At 43.2% G+C, this 15,179-nt stretch overlaps 3 protein-coding genes across 5 annotated transcripts; all 3 read right to left on the bottom strand.

Annotated features, from left to right (window-relative positions):
* Positions 1 to 10: 10 nt before the first annotated feature.
* On the bottom strand, positions 11 to 9,399 carry tyk2 (tyrosine kinase 2). 3 transcript variants are annotated; one of them, XM_056577883.1, is made up of 24 exons: positions 8,899 to 9,399; positions 8,385 to 8,592; positions 8,165 to 8,285; positions 7,938 to 8,070; positions 7,679 to 7,842; positions 7,215 to 7,593; positions 6,910 to 7,089; positions 6,517 to 6,674; positions 6,130 to 6,247; positions 5,836 to 6,019; positions 5,483 to 5,586; positions 5,164 to 5,331; positions 4,878 to 4,962; positions 4,543 to 4,670; positions 4,194 to 4,329; positions 3,653 to 3,804; positions 2,884 to 3,028; positions 2,694 to 2,785; positions 2,413 to 2,605; positions 1,932 to 2,053; positions 1,219 to 1,391; positions 1,012 to 1,129; positions 666 to 776; positions 11 to 562 (listed from the first exon to the last, which is right to left on the bottom strand). In XM_056577883.1, the coding sequence occupies exons 2-24, from the start codon at positions 8,563 to 8,565 to the stop codon at positions 416 to 418; spliced, it is 3,492 nt and encodes a 1,163-aa protein (XP_056433858.1). In that variant the 5' UTR covers positions 8,566 to 8,592; positions 8,899 to 9,399; the 3' UTR covers positions 11 to 415. The 3 variants fall into 3 exon arrangements, with proteins under 3 accessions (XP_056433858.1, XP_056433859.1, XP_056433860.1); XM_056577884.1 differs by having other exon boundaries at positions 8,986 to 9,399; XM_056577885.1 differs by having other exon boundaries at positions 121 to 562; positions 1,932 to 2,050; positions 8,899 to 9,398.
* A 333-nt stretch (positions 9,400 to 9,732) lies between these two features.
* Positions 9,733 to 13,877, bottom strand: cdc37 (cell division cycle 37 homolog (S. cerevisiae)). The gene is made up of 8 exons (XM_056577888.1): positions 13,474 to 13,877; positions 13,006 to 13,287; positions 12,656 to 12,761; positions 12,441 to 12,556; positions 12,192 to 12,314; positions 11,630 to 11,812; positions 11,453 to 11,524; positions 9,733 to 10,316 (listed from the first exon to the last, which is right to left on the bottom strand). Exons 1-8 carry the CDS (start codon positions 13,579 to 13,581, stop codon positions 10,152 to 10,154), a joined length of 1,155 nt encoding a protein of 384 aa, XP_056433863.1. The 5' UTR covers positions 13,582 to 13,877; the 3' UTR covers positions 9,733 to 10,151.
* A 173-nt stretch (positions 13,878 to 14,050) lies between these two features.
* Positions 14,051 to 15,157, bottom strand: cmc4 (C-x(9)-C motif containing 4 homolog (S. cerevisiae)). Its single transcript, XM_056577889.1, has 3 exons — positions 15,042 to 15,157; positions 14,850 to 14,911; positions 14,051 to 14,772 (listed from the first exon to the last, which is right to left on the bottom strand). The coding sequence occupies exons 2-3, from the start codon at positions 14,905 to 14,907 to the stop codon at positions 14,624 to 14,626; spliced, it is 207 nt and encodes a 68-aa protein (XP_056433864.1). The 5' UTR covers positions 14,908 to 14,911; positions 15,042 to 15,157; the 3' UTR covers positions 14,051 to 14,623.
* Between the last annotated feature and the right edge of the window lie 22 nt (positions 15,158 to 15,179).

Raw genomic sequence — 15,179 nt, 5'->3', positions numbered from 1 at the left:
TAACAAAAAAAAGTTAAAAGGAGCAAAAGGAGTTAATTTTTTTAATGACGTAGCATTACATAAAAAAGAAACATAAAACCAACAAACAAACATTACATTGTAAAATATATATATATATTATATATTTTTAAATGCCATTATAATTTCATAGTACGTTTTTACTTATTTGATCAGATTGCTCCGTCGTTAAAAAACAGAATTATCAATCTACATGATATATTTGGTCAATAAATGGGTTATTCACTAAAATGTATAGATGACAAGTGCTTGCATACACAATCCTTTTGTGTATCTGGGAAGGCAAGAGCAGCCAGGGGGCGCTAAAGAGTAAAAAAAAAACCTGCCTGTAAATATCACCTAAAACCCACCCAAAATGCAATCCCAAAATGATCCTGTGTGAATGACGACTGAAGACTCAAGCGTGAATATGGCGCAAGGAAACATTCCCATTGGGTTGTCCTTCGTAACTCTGGCGAATGGTTGCAATACTTTCAATGAGTGATTTGAAAGATGGCCGTTGACCAGGGTCCACGTTCCAGCATTGCTTCATCAACATGTACACCTTCGAGAGAGGGACAGGGACAAAAAAGTATAAAGATTTAAATGTCCAGACTAATTGCTTGTAATATAATAAGTTGCATTGTTCTCATAACATAAAGCGTTACCTCGTGGGGACAATCTTTGGGACAAGGCAAAGTCTTCCGCCTCTCGAGTAGTGAGATCAACGCCGTCACCACCATCTGACCGTGCGCATTCCCGAGCATCTCGGTCAGTTTCTACAGGTAACACAAACAAAAGATAACATTAGGAAGTTATCCTATTTCAAGAGCAAGAACGCTGCAAATTTTAAATTTAATTAAAACCTCAGGGACAGCAGAAAAAAACAAAAATCAAGTCAACAAAGACTGGTCAACAAGTCCTTGTTGGTGAGCAGAATATACATTTAAACCTTTATCTATGGGTTTTTTTAAAAATATATCTATCATTAATATTCTGAAGTATCTGAAGTACCTTCGGTGGGTTCATGGCGGGATCGCAGCGGGTGAGGATCTCGTACAGCGTCACGCCGAATGACCAGACGTCCGAGGAGAAGGAGAACTTGCTCTCCCTGAGACACTCGACGGCGTACCTGTGTGAACACGTGCGGTTAAAAAGGGGGCGTACATTCAGGAGCTAGGAACGAGGAAACTGCTTAGCTTCAATGGTGCATCGACAAACCAAAAGACAGGGCTTTCTCCGTCATCCCGGACGCGGTAGTACTCCTTTTCCTCTGGGATATGCTTGGTAAGGCCGAAGTCTCCGATCTTCACCAAGTTGTCGTTTTCCACAAGAACATTGCGAGCCGCCAGATCCCGGTGGATGTAGCGTTTTGACTGCAGGTATTCCATCCCCTTTGATAGAAATACAATTGTGCGTGCCATTTTTTTTAAAGAATCACTGATTATTGATGCCCCCCCCCGCCCCATCCTCTAGCCAAATGGCTGGAGAACTTCGACATTTCTATTGAATTTAACATTTCGAGCCCCGTTTAAAGCCTGGGTTTATGCCGGTTAGACTAAAAGGACTTGTATGCTCTGGTAGTAAATAGTAAAGCAGCAGCTTGATCCATTTAAAAAGGACAATGAAGAAAATCCTTCATTGGTTTACGTCCGTGTGTCAACATTTTAATCCCGATATCCGACTCCGCCGTTACGAGGAAGGGGCCGTTCGTCTCTGCCCATGGGCTGCTGGTAGCGTAATCCCAAATTTCAGCCTCAGTTTCAAAATAATAACACTGTTCTCCTGACTATACAGCGGACCACATAATCGCATGTCTTGAGCCCCCCCCCCCACCCCACCACCGCCCCCCCCCCCCCGACTGAGTCGGCAGACTCATTATCAGGTGGTCTGTCTCCTAGTGGATATGAGCTTAAAACCCAGACTTTGCTTACCTGGCAGATCTGCCCTGCGAAAAGGAGACACTGTGGCACGCCTATCTTACACCCAATGATGTATTCTTTCAGACTCCCCAGGGGCAGAAATTCCATGATCAGCTGCACAACCTTCCCACCTGCTAATCAACCAGACAATTATATTAATAACACACTAAAAATAAAAACGGCTATATGGTTTATTTGATTAATTGTTCATCTTTCAAGCATTATATGCATGTCTTTTTTAATGAATCCATTGTAGCGGACCAGAAATGCCCAGACATTGCCATCATTGTAATAGTTTTGGTAGAGGTTATATGGGAGTAAATAGGCAGTATGTTTTCAATTAAAAATTTAAAAACATATCCTTCTCTGGTTTCTATATTGTAGCACTTAAAACTGTTGGCTTATTTGATTAATGTAAAATACTCAGCGTGACTCTTGCACTTAAGTATCAGACCAAAGTATAAGCTAAATAGATGTAATGTAACGTACTCACCAAGCTCAGTACAACATCCTTTGTACTTCACGATGTTGGCGTGGTAGAGGGACTTCAGGATGTCGATCTCCTTCAACCAGCATTCATGCTGATTTCCGCCTCCATCGTGCTTCAATGCCTTCACCGCCACATGTTCTCCAGTGCCGTCATTGTTGGGGTCGTACATGCACAGTGTGACCTTTCCAAAGTGACCCTGTGGACAGGTCACGAGTCAGGTGGGGTGACTAGGCTTTTTCTGATACAAGAAGGACCTGATTTTACGAGAACATAACAAAAAGTACCTCTCCTAAATCCCGCATCTTCCTTAGGTAGCGCTTGTGGAAAACGCTTTGGTCCAAGATGGTGAAAGGGCCACTGGGGGCGAAATCTAGATCTGTGCGCATACACAAATACATTGTATTAGGATTTGGACCAGAAAATCGGAGAAAGCAAACTATTAACTCAGTGCAATTATAACCCGGAGCATCGTACTTGGGCTATTGGAGAGCTCCCTGAGCACTGTGCGGAAAGAGGGCCTTTCGACAGGCTCGTAGGTCAGACACATGCTGATGAAGCTGGCCAGTTCCGGGGACTGCGGCTCGACCAAGCGCCCCTTCTGCTGGTAGAATTGCTCTTTCTGTTCAGAGGGGACAAGGAGTTCGGAGACGCGTCAGGCATGAAGCCCAAAGCACACAGAGCGGGAATTTCAATTTGCACTTGTTGGGGAAGGGAATCGGGCACAAGTTCCTCAACGAATTTTGGGTGCAGAGACGATATGTATTTTGATTCTGCAAATCTATGAATATTGCAATATGATATAAAAAAAAAAAATTGTCTGGTTGCCACATTTATTGTTGTATAACATTGGGTTTCGGGTTGTCCAGGTCCAGTTAGTTTTTTTTGAATGTGGCCGAACACAACATAACAGAACATCCATTATGTAACTGTATTGTTGCCGAATGTTGCCTAAAGCTCCTTTCGAGGACGGCACAACTATTTTGCTTCGCCCGACATAACCCTGACTTGTATTGTATTTTAGAAGAAAATAATCCGATTTTAACAGAGTTTAGCACACCGAGCACAAATATAGCTGGGCTGAATTTGTCGCTTGGTTCGTAAAGGACTCAAGTCTATCCCGGACATGAAAATGAAAAAGCAAACAACGTCGTTTGCATATCATGATAGGGCTGTTGGCTTTGGCCTTAGATGAGGCTCAGAAGGACAGGTCGATGTTGTGCTGGTTTATGGTGGTAAGCCTCACCTCCAGGTATGTGAAGCCACTCATGGGCACGTCTCCATTGTTGCAGATCTCCAGCAGCGTGACACCGAAGCTCCACTGGTCGGCCGTGTTCCCGATGGGCGCTCCACTCTGAACGCACTCCGGGGCGATCCACGGGATACGTTCCAGACGTTCTGGGGATGAGTGTTATTAAAGTGCCACGCGGACTCAGATGAAATCTGTGCGATTTGACTTCCTTTGGGAACCGACTTGAATTATTGCTTTGCGTGAAAAGCACTTGACACTTTTCTTTATCCACTCGTTTTCCCTTGCTTTCCTGTCTGCATGTTAATGGTACTGTCAAGACTGTTATGAATGCAAATTTTGCCTGCTTTATGTGAAGAGCGAGTAACAAAAATTGAGCAAGCTCTGAACAAGATTTCATAGTCCAAGTCAAACAAACATTTTTAACAGTGTCATTGTTGCCGCTGTGTCTTAGGAAGTGAACAGGGGAGATGTGATCTGCATGGCGTTTCCTGTGCATTAAACGCAATTTACTTTGTCGCTTGCATTCGAGGCCTACCTTCCCGGGAGAGGACATTCAAGGCGATGCCTGGGTCGCTCAGTTTGACAAACGGAGTGGTTTGGTGCTCCAGACCACGCCGGGCCACAAGGATGTTCTTGGCACAGACGTTGCCATGAACCAGCTTCTTACTCTCCTGAAATAATTGAATCAACAGGTCAACTCAAGCCCAACTGTTTTTTTTTAAAACGTAATTAATGAATTTCAGAGCATCATGAGAATGTATGTTGTAAAATCTTTGTATTTGTGTAAAAAAATCCAGAATATCTGGAGATAGAGATACTAGCTTACAGATATGGTACTTTCGGTGATATACAAGTGCATCCAATTTTCAATTGGATAAACTCACAAGATAACTGAGGGCACTGGCAAGCTGTATTGCAGCAATGAATTTCCACTGAGGCGACACAGAGGCTCTTTCCTTCCGCAGAAAAACATCCAAGGGCCCAAACTCCACAAACTCTTCGACCATTATGACTTTGAAAAGAAATCCAAAGTGAGGCCAATAAACAACCAAAACTTATCATTGAATTAAATTGGTTTGAATGTGCTGTTGTGTTCAGGGGTTCATTTTGAGGAAGTTTACAAGTCAATAAAATGCAAATCCAGCAATCAAAGAATTGTAATCGTGAACCAATAAAGAGGGAAGCCACAAAGGTTAGTGTATGGGGATGTTCATCTTACTTTCAGTTCCCACACACACGCCATGCACAAACACCAGGTGATTATGGGACACCTGGCTCATCAGACTGGCTGTGTCAAAGAATGCCTGGAGACGAGAAAGAAGTAGGAAAAGGTTAGGGAAAAAGCCATGTGTATACTGTACACACAACCCCCCATACACACACCCACACCCTTGTGGTGTGGGTGTGACATTATATTTAGTCACATTATATTTAGTCCATACAATCAGTTGTTAACTTTGGAATGGATAATCGTTAGTTGTGTTGGGTTTTCAACAATTCCTTACAAAAGACATCTCCTTATGGCTTTGGTCGAGAATCTTCAGGACCACTCTGTTCCCCTTGGGGTCGTTCAGGTTGTTGTTGTACTCTTCATCCTCGTCATTTCCTTCACCAGTAACCAGAAAACGACCGGAGAAGATGTTTGTCCACGTCCCAGGACCCATGTGCTGCTCCTACTCAGGGACATGAAATACAATTAATGTGTGTGTGTGTGTGTGTGTGTGTGTGTGTGTGTGTGTGTGTGTGTGTGTGTGTGTGTGTGTGTGTGTGTGTGTGTGTGTGTGTGTGTGTGTGTGTGTGTGTGTGTGTGTGTGTGTCTCTCACCTGTACAATGTCTTTCACTTTAATTTGATGAAAGCGCATATGGGGTACATCCGAAGACGAGGGATGGATGGATTTGTCTCTCACCAACAGCAGGTTGGATAGCTCTGCATCAGATAAAGACGGAGACATTTGCATGAGTCAAACAAACACAAACCAGGGTAGCAGCAAACTACAAACGCAAAAGATCCAAAGACAGCATTCAGTTTAGTTCATGTTCCATACCAATGGCAAGTTGGCCAAATATGCCATATTTATTTGATCAACTTCTGAATAGTTGTATTTGAAGCTGTAGAGAAGGGGCAAAACATGATCCAGTAATGTTACAAAGAAGAGCGTAATTCTCGGTGTTCAACCTGCAGTCCTGGGTAAACAGCATTTCTTGAGAGTAAAGCTGTCGGCACCAGATCGGAGCACCAAGCTCCTGAGGCCTTCGATGAGCTCCTTCACACTGGAGAACTCCTGGTCCCAGCTCTCCAGGGAGTACTTTGAGCCCCGCTGCAGGATTCTGAACTGCTTGTGGACTGAAGTCGAACCGTCCTAAAAATGGGTTTCAGGGCATACATTAAAAAAGGAAAAAAGAAAATCGAACCTTCTGTATGCATGGTATCCAGAAGAACAGTGTTTCTGTGCTTGGGTTTTAACCTTACCGCCCTCGAGTTCATCACAGCCAGTAAGATGCGGTGGTAGTCGAGTGCACTCCAACGAAGGAGAAACACTCCATCCTCCATCGCCTCCTTCTTGAGTCTCAACATTGCAAACTCCTCCCTGAAAATGAGACGATGTACAGTTGACGATGTATCAGTGTGTCTCTTTAAACACGATCGAAGTCTAAAGACGCAAGAGAGACGTCTACCAGGTATGTGGGGATGCTCTTCGTATCTAATCAGTTTGGTATCGTCGCTGAAATATCCGCAATTGATTTCGAAACGAATGGGAATCGAATCCCATGCCAGATTAAATCCTTGTCAATCTGAATAAAAATCGATTTGGGTGCCCAATACCCAGCCCTAATAACGAAAGGGTAATAGACTCACTGCATTGGTCCGTGCAGCCCATTTGCTGCACTCATAACCACCCTTGGTGGAGCCACCTCATGACAGAGGTAGTGGTGCGCATCTGCAGTCAGGCGGAAGTACCCGTCGAGGAGGGAGACGAAGGAACGAGCCTCCAGGGTGGAATTCATGTGAACTTCCTAGATTTGCGCAGACACACAGACCAACAGGCAAAGATCACAATCCCTTTCCTCCTGTTAAGTGTGCACTAATCTGCAGACGACAAACAATCCTGCACAATTCAATATCCCAAAGTGTGCATAGAAGTGGTTTATCGTTTAACCCTAATGGCTCAGAAATCAAGCAACACAAACAGTTTGTGTAATAAATGCATAACAGGTTTTAACATGAAGCCAGAGATGCAAGTCATCTCACCATGGAGTGGTTATCCTGAGTGCTAATGCACACCGCCTCGCCACTGATGGTGATGTGGGATATCTCTGGGAAGTCGCAGAAGTGTTGCCATTCCTTGGCTCTGTTGTCGTTCGGCTGGCTGTTCTGCTGTTTTGCTTTCTTCTTTATGTAATCCTTCCTGAAGTAACTGTTCTCTCGAGCCTGGTGGGTGGGTGAGGAGAGTGAGAGAAGGTGGAGAGACTATCCCTTCCTACCTAGAGAAAAACCAAACAACATGCGATGACAAATTGCGCAACGATTTGCCATCGTCACCTGGGGACACTTACCTTTTGCCCAAGCGATTTCCTCCACAGTATTCCCTTGGTGCCGGAAACCAACACTTCGTGCGCAAGCAGGGCGTCAATGTTGCTTGTCGAGTTCCCATAGGCGTAAAAAGAGTGGCTATTAGATCCGCCGCCATAGCCGTCCCTCTTTGTTGCCATGTGGGACACAGAGAAGGTCTCGGTAGCGAAGTTCGGGGCAAGGTGCTCGAGTGTGTAGATGTACTTGTACATGACGTCCTGGAATCCCAACCTCCCAATGTCCGCAGTCTGCCGCTGGAAGTTCCTCACAAAGTTTGCAAACACCCGATTGATCCTCAGCCTGGTCAAGAAGTTGTTCCGACCGATGTGTTGAGAGAAGGATTTTGGGATGCAGTCCAGAAAGCTGAAGGAAGGGAAGAATATCAGTGTGTGCTTTGATAAGATGCAACATACCGACAGCCCTCATCTGTCCAAACCCCCCCCGTTACCTGATTTTGTCGGAGACTTCTGTTATGCTACACTCTCTACGGGCCGCTTCATGGGAGAGATGAAGCACCGCCATGCCCAGGCTCTCATTTTGCAGTTGATTGAGCTGCTCATCTGTCTCCGCTTCCTCCATCGGCACCACATCATTCACAAAATCATATTTGGCCTAAAGAGATAATCGTTAATCAAAAAGATACATTTACATGATAATAAACAATATGCGGAAGCACGCAAGCACACATTAACGGTACACAAACAAACCTGTGAAAATAGGTACTCCAAAGCCGTCTGCTCAAGCAGAGGAGAAGGTCCCTGCTCGGATCCCGAGCGCGGTGCATACCGTGAGACCGTCGTCTCCTTATCATTTAGCCCGTGCCAATTCCGAAAGTAAAACCTGAATTTACGGGATAGGAATAAATAATTGTCTTTCACTCCATGTAATACTTAGTAGAAGATGGCATAGGAAGCATTAAAAGAAATCGACTTACCTCATACGATAGTGAAGTACAAGGGATGTCTTATCTGGAGTAAAAACGTGATTGGGACTGTACCAGCAACAGGCAAGAGGATCGTACAGAGCAAACAACACGGAACACAGAGGGGTGATGCCTACATTGGAAACATTTAGGTCACATACAAGGTCTTTCAACAAGATAAATCCACTTAAACTATTATGATGGGCCACTAGCGCAACAGCAAAAGACGTACCAACAGCTTCTGCAACAGACATGCATAGCTCCTCTGCCGTGACATCTCCCGCTGAGTGAGAATGGTAGCGATCCCCTTCCTTGGTCCATAAGAGATAAATGTGGATACCCAGACTCTTTGGTGGCTCACACCGTCTCGAAGTCGAGTTCACCCGTCTGAAATTGTATCTATTTCCAAACATGGTTGGGACAGCCCGAATCGCTGTGGCCTTTAGGAAGCAATAACACACAGTATGTCGTGAGATGATAGTGCTCGGGATAAAATAAGCAAGTACCCAAGTACATAAAACGAATAGTCTTAGAAAAGAGAAGTGTGGACACCTGTTGAAGCCATTGAGCGAAACAAACAGTCTGTTAATAGCGAATCTCTTCACATAGCCTATAGGCCTTCCGGGTTATAGCGCGTTTTGTTTACCTATCGGTGAACAGCATATCGTAAAACAACCATACGAAACATACGGAAAACCACCACGTTATCGCCTAAAATAACAATAAAATCAATAAAAGAAACCCACCTATATGCCAATCGACCAGCACATGAAAAAGAAACACAGCGCTCAAATCCACAGAAACAGAAGTATCTGTTAGTGGGTTTGACTAACCTCAGTTCGGTGTAAAAATGACTCAATAGTTCAACAGGAACGAGTGACGTCTCCTGATATTGAATCCCAGGCTTGGATCTGCCTTTCCGAAGAAATACATGCCAGACACGCAAGGAACCAGAGACCGTCCTAGAGCCACTCCCCTTTCGACTCCAAGATTCGCAGCGACTTCCTGTTGACGTAGAAGGGCTGCCTAGCGTCCCTGACCGCCAGCGTGGGTACCAGATTGACTCGGCTGCCAGATCGACACTTGACGTATCGACACAAGCCAACGGACAAAACCCGGAAGGGTTGTTTATAAAAGGGGCTCAATCGTGGATATCAAACGAAGGCTCAATCCGTTTTGGTTTTGATTTCATTGAACGCAGCCAGTTCTTTCTCGCAAACAAAGCCATTTGTTTGTGCGCGTCTAAACGTGTTCAGTCTAAGCACTGAACACGTCTAAAAGCACTGATGAATGCATATGTAACCCAGTTCCTGTTAGGGACTCTTATTCTGAAGGAGGAGAACGGAAGTGTCTGCGTGTGGGTCGCTGTTTTGACTGTGTTGGGAGCTCTGGAAATAAAGTGGATGGAGTTAACCGATTCTTCTTTTATATATAACCCAAGTATAGGCAACAATAATTTGACACCCCACACTTGTGCCCACACGGGCAAATGTTCATCTGGGGACGCACTAATGACTTTAGAAACGATCAGTTGATTATTTTAACTTCACGATATTCTGCATAGAAGGACATGTAATTTACCTGACAGACAGATTTTTCACGTGGGTATGATTCAAACAGATGCAAAAAGTTGTACTAAAGGCAATATAAAGTGGTAGAGCGTCATTTGGAAACAGGCAAAAAAGGCAGCATGAGGTGCACAGGAAAGGATGCAAGGAGAAACATACAGAATACATATTTAATGGTGTCAAAACAAAAAAAAAAAGGTTTAAGAAACAGAGTTGGCGACATTCTGATTCCAAGCAGGTAATACACAACAATGTGTTTTGGGATGCTAAGACTAATCCTTAAAATCAGAGCTTAATATCTTTTGAGAAGTTACACAGCTGTACGAATACTCTGGCAACAAACTAGTCATACATATAGTTGGATGTAGCGGTGCAGTAGGTCAATACAATTGCATAAACAGCAGTCAATTCGTAAAAGCGTTGTTGGTCTGTCATTCCTTCTTCTCGTCCACCTTCTCTTTTTCCACCTCCGACTTCAGCTCCTCGTACGCTCCGTCCTCCTCTTTGTCCTCCTCTTTGTCCTCAGCGTCGTCTGTCCTGGAGTTGGGCACCCAGAGGCCTGACTCTATACACGCCTTCATATGGACCTTCGCCTCCTAAAAGGGTAAAGTTCAATTCTATTTTCACTAACAAATTCGTTTTTAAGATAACGTGTTTTCGATGTGCGAGAATCAACATCACAAATGGGTGTATTTTTGCAGCATTTAATGATGGATTTGTCCATCAGGCTTCCACCAGCATCTGCCCAGTATGGACTGTTTTTGCATTCACGTCATGATTACATCACTGCATTAGGTGGAGACAAAACAAAAGGTACACCTGGAGGAAATTGTAACATTAGAAGGCTACACCAACTATGTCTTCTGTGTTGTTGAGTGCCAGCATGATAACGTTTGGATAGGTGACTAATGTTTTTCATTATAATAATCAGATATGTTAATCAACTAATCAGATATTGGGGAACTAGGAGGAACAGGTGATTGATCTAGTAACACTCTTAGCGAATTAGCTTAGAGAGCTAAGATCTATTTGCGAACTGCAAGACTACAGTCAAAAGCTGCAGTTCCATACTTCTACATTTGTCATTGATTTTTTTCACCTTAACAAATGTGAAAACTGTGCGCAGACAGGGCCAAGCTCTCAGTCTCCCCAGACCAGTTAGGTTTTGATTTCATGGATGTATTATATTGATTACTGCATAATATTAGCCTAGATTATACCTTATTAGGCTAAAAGCCTATTTTTCTGTCTTAATTTTGACCATCAAAAAATCTTGCTTAAGGTCATACTCTCTCAACTAATCCGCTGAGTGAGTTACAAATAATACCAATCACCTGTTCCTCCTAGTTCCCCCATTTTTGAATAGGTGGACTTGACTGTAGTCACAACTCCATACCTATAACAGCCTTTAATTTCCTGGCCCTCAACAACACAGAAAGATGATATAGTATGGATATATTAGTTGGTGTAGCCTACTATTGGTTGCTTTTTCATTTTTAATCATGACGTTGACTGAAATAGGTTCTATTTACCAGCTCATCCATTTTACCACATACTATTTCATCATTCAGCAGAGACCTCACTTCCATTAAGGAACTGACGGAATAAGGCATCCTGCTAAAGAACGCATACAGGTAGACAGCAGACAACAGGCGATCACACTCTGAACCTCTCAGCTGGAGGGCAAACACCCAAGCCACTACACTATAAATCCCATAGCTTCTTAACCTACCGTAGGGTCCATTTTGCTGATAACCTCTTGCAACATCTCAATGTTCTTGTCATCAAAGCACTTCTGCATTTCCTGTAAAAAAAAAAGAAAGAAAATGAACGGACCAAATTTCGTCAGAATAATAAAAAATACAGAACTAAACAAAGGATACAATGGTGTAATGATGTGAAAACCTACTTCCGGCAGTGACTCGTACACCTCTACTGGATCCAGGCCCCCGGGGCCGATGCGCTTCTGCCGCTCTTCCTCCTCGTATTCCTTCATGGCCTTCTCTATGCGGATCTTGGCCCGGCCACGCACCCGGCCCTTGAAGGACTCCAGCTCGTCGTTGAAGGCATCCTGGTACTGCTGGTCGGCGGTCTGGATATAAACAGTCAACACCTCAAGATATAAACAATCTATTGTTTATATCTTGAGGTGTGTTGGTGGTTTGCTGCAACAACTTTCGTGTGAAACATGGAAATTAATTAATTTTACTTCAAATGTTCCCTTGAAATGCTACCCTAAGTCTATTAAGGCAACCATTGCACCCCTAACCACCTCCAGAATGAGGGATCCCCACTCTGAAAAAAAGAAAAAAAGGGTTGTCCTTGCTGTTTTGGGAGCTAGGGTTGGGGGGCTTTACAGGCCATACAATATGTCCTTTAAAGCCCTTTAAGACTGTGATGAAGGACCATGCAAAGGATTTGATGTGACGGTACCAAGCCACATGCTGTATTATTAACCAAAGCAACGTTACCTTGATCTTAGCGAAGAACTGGCGAAAACAACCGCGTGGGTCCACCTTGAGGCTTTTGGCCAGCTCCAGAATGAATTGCATTACAATGGTCTGATGAGCCACCTGCTCCATCAGCGCATGTTTCTTTGAAGAAAACACAAGTGTCCAGCCGTTACACACATTTGTGAAGGAAAAAAAAAAAAAAAAAACAGTCATGAGACTAGAACCCCAGCTCTATTGAATGCAGTTAATGGCAATTTGCAGATTTACCTCCTCCACCTCAAGGTCAATGCACATGATAACCAGGTAGTTGGCGGTCTCCTCACATACTAGATGAGACCGGTCTGAGAGGTATTTCTGGCTGTCGTCCCACCGGTGCATCATTCCTGCAGGAAGAAAAGGCAATGAGGACCCTCGCTATGCAACATTATGAACCCTGTGCTATTAATTGCTGGACCGAAGGAATTAACACAAAAATTGCTTACCAAAATGTTTGATCTCCTTCTCGTACTTCTCGACAAAGGTTTTATGTTTGTGTTCTTTCTCTTCCTCTGTCTCCTCACTTGGATCGGGTTTGGCGTTGACAACACTCTATGGAATAGATAACAGATGATTTACATCAGCAAATATGATCCTGATGCCTGCATGTCTTGGACATCTACCCTCCTACCACACTGACAAACAATGCCAACCATTCTCCTACTAGCAGCATGGTCATTGAGATTCTTTGAGAGGTAGCGGCATTTTGCGGATCACACTGATAAATATTTGAGACAAAATTTGGCCATAAAAAGTACCAATGTAATGTGTTCACAAATCAACGCAGAGGTCCCACCTTGCTGAAACCCTCTTTACTGAGTGTATCCACATTCCATGGCATCTTCTTCTCCTCCCGTTGATGATCGTCAAATTTCTTCTCCAGTTCCCGTTCCTCTTTTTTAAGCTTCTTTTCCTCTGCCTGTGCCTTGGTCAGCTCCGCCTTTGCATCATCGGTGGCCGAGCTAGCGAGCTCCCTTGTTTTCTTCTGCGCGTCTGACAGTTTACGTCTGCTTTCATTAAGCGCCTTCTCCATGTCTTCTCCTTTTTTCTGATATTCATCCATGCGATCAACGCGTGCCTAATAGAAGAAAAAAAAATTGTCATATGCACATGAAGATATCATCCCTGCGACAGAACTTCGTTGCTGCTGCTAGCAAATACCTGCAACTGCTTACCGACCAAGTATGCTAACGTTAGGTAATATACCATGAATCGGGCACCTATGTTTGAATATCGAGGAAAACGAAGCATCGTTATAGTGTACCTGGTGTCGCCATCTGAATAGACTGGGTGTGTCGATGTTGGGATGTGTATCGTCTTCATCATCAGAGACTTCGATGTGGTCCCACACGCTGTAGTCTATTCTAGACATTATGCTAGCGAGTGCTAACGTTGATAGCAGTAGGTAAAAGTTATTTCAGAACTGTGGCCGTTAAAAACTGGACCACATTAATATTGCCAGACTGATTGAATAACGCCTGGCCCCAAAGATTATTTCGGCCGATTCTAATGTTTGCTTGGCTTATTTTTTTGTGGACTGCTCTCAGCTAAAGGTTTCCTCCGGCTAACGCCACAGCTCCTGTAAAATTCTAGAAAGAATCGCTGCAGATTTCCGCTTTGACGTCAGCACGTCACATCCCTGACGCACGGCGAGGGAAGGGCGAGTCCTGGTTGGATTTGATCCACCCCACCTATACGGCTTGTAATAGCGTAATTACTTGTGCAGAAGTATACTACCAAGTATATGCGTCCATATATGTATACATATCAATACATGTAGTTCCAAATGGTGGGCTGGTAATCACATGACATTTATCATGTTAATCATGCCTTTTATCGACCCAATTTACTGACCCAAAGTAATAAGTAATAAAAAGTAATAAATCGACCCAACGTAATAAAAAAAAGCAAATTATGATAGAACTGCACACCTCCTTGAATCGTTGAACACGTCAATGAGTTCAACGATTTTGTAAAAACTGTCGTCTGAGTTCAAAGATGGTTACTTTACATATTATAAAACGCGTATCATGAAATAAAACCATGGATAAATGGCCCATATACTAGGTGCGTTTTATCTCTTAAGGACAGGAGTGTGCGCAGAGCACCAAATAGTCCTACGTCCTTATGGCTTTATTTGTACGCACAATCTAGGACTTTATTGCAAATACAACATAGAAATGTAGTCAGTTATTTTATTTTTTGTATCTTGCTGAAAGTCATTCTTTATTTTTGTTACAATTATAAATAATATAAATTATACAACAAGTGATAGGCTACAACCAGTGCTTGCACGTTTATTAATTTTGGTACAACAACCAAAACATTATCTCCTCCAAATAAATGTAATAACATAAATACATGATTACACCGATTGTATTGTAATATAAAATGCAATGACATCTACATAATTCTTATAAAGTAGTCGTTTGATTCTTTGTAGTATTCTGGTCTCTTGAAAACCCGCTGCAACAAACGGACACACGGTCGGCAGACAGACTCTGGCAGCATCGTCGCATTTCCCTTAGCACATCCTCACACATACTTTCGACATATTTGTTTGCTGTTGAGGAGAAAATACGTTTAGAAGGCGCCAGTAGCTTATTACTCTCAAAATAAACCAACCAAGTCGTAGCCTACCTTGCAAACACGTTTGAATTGCACATGCTTGCTTTTGACACGGGTCTTTCGGTGGCATGTTTCTGAAAAACATCATTCAAGAGATGTGTCCACACATTTTTTTGTTGTAAAACATTGTGAATAAACAGACACTTGAGTATACATAGCATACTTCTGAATTAAATATGTAGTAGTTTATTTAAACGTCAATACCTTTATAAACGGATGGCCCTTTGACAAAGGTAACTTTTAGGTTCAAGAAACGAACACAAAAACAACCTAGAAGTACTTTACGACTATCCCATTACACTTCCTGTTTTGGTCACGTGACCGAACCATCTAACCAATGAA

The sequence above is a fragment of the Gadus chalcogrammus genome, chromosome 2 (genome assembly GCF_026213295.1).
Source record: "Gadus chalcogrammus isolate NIFS_2021 chromosome 2, NIFS_Gcha_1.0, whole genome shotgun sequence".
NCBI lineage: Eukaryota > Metazoa > Chordata > Actinopteri > Gadiformes > Gadidae > Gadus > Gadus chalcogrammus.
The sequence above is the reverse complement of the archived record's forward strand: the minus strand, read 5'-3'. Positions and strand labels throughout refer to the sequence as shown.

Bases quoted from the DNA above. Each gene is read 5' to 3' on its own strand.
- cdc37 (XM_056577888.1), bottom strand. From the start codon at position 13,581: ATGTCTAGAATAGACTACAGCGTGTGGGACCACATCGAAGTCTCTGAT. The intron at 12,315-12,440 runs GTAAATCTGCAA...TTTTCTTCAAAG, and splicing joins TTGACCTTGAGGTGGAGGAG to AAACATGCGCTGATGGAGCA. The intron at 10,317-11,452 runs GTAGGTTAAGAA...TTACCCTTTTAG, and splicing joins TCAGCAAAATGGACCCTACG to GAGGCGAAGGTCCATATGAA.
- tyk2 (XM_056577883.1), bottom strand. From the start codon at position 8,565: ATGTTTGGAAATAGATACAATTTCAGACGGGTGAACTCGACTTCGAGA. The intron at 7,090-7,214 runs GTAAGTGTCCCC...CCCACCCACCAG, and splicing joins GGAAATCGCTTGGGCAAAAG to GCTCGAGAGAACAGTTACTT. The intron at 3,029-3,652 runs GTGAGGCTTACC...CCCTCTGAACAG, and splicing joins GTGGCTTCACATACCTGGAG to AAAGAGCAATTCTACCAGCA.
- cmc4 (XM_056577889.1), bottom strand. From the start codon at position 14,907: ATGCCACCGAAAGACCCGTGTCAAAAGCAAGCATGTGCAATTCAAACG. The intron at 14,773-14,849 runs GTAGGCTACGAC...TCTCCTCAACAG, and splicing joins AATTCAAACGTGTTTGCAAG to CAAACAAATATGTCGAAAGT.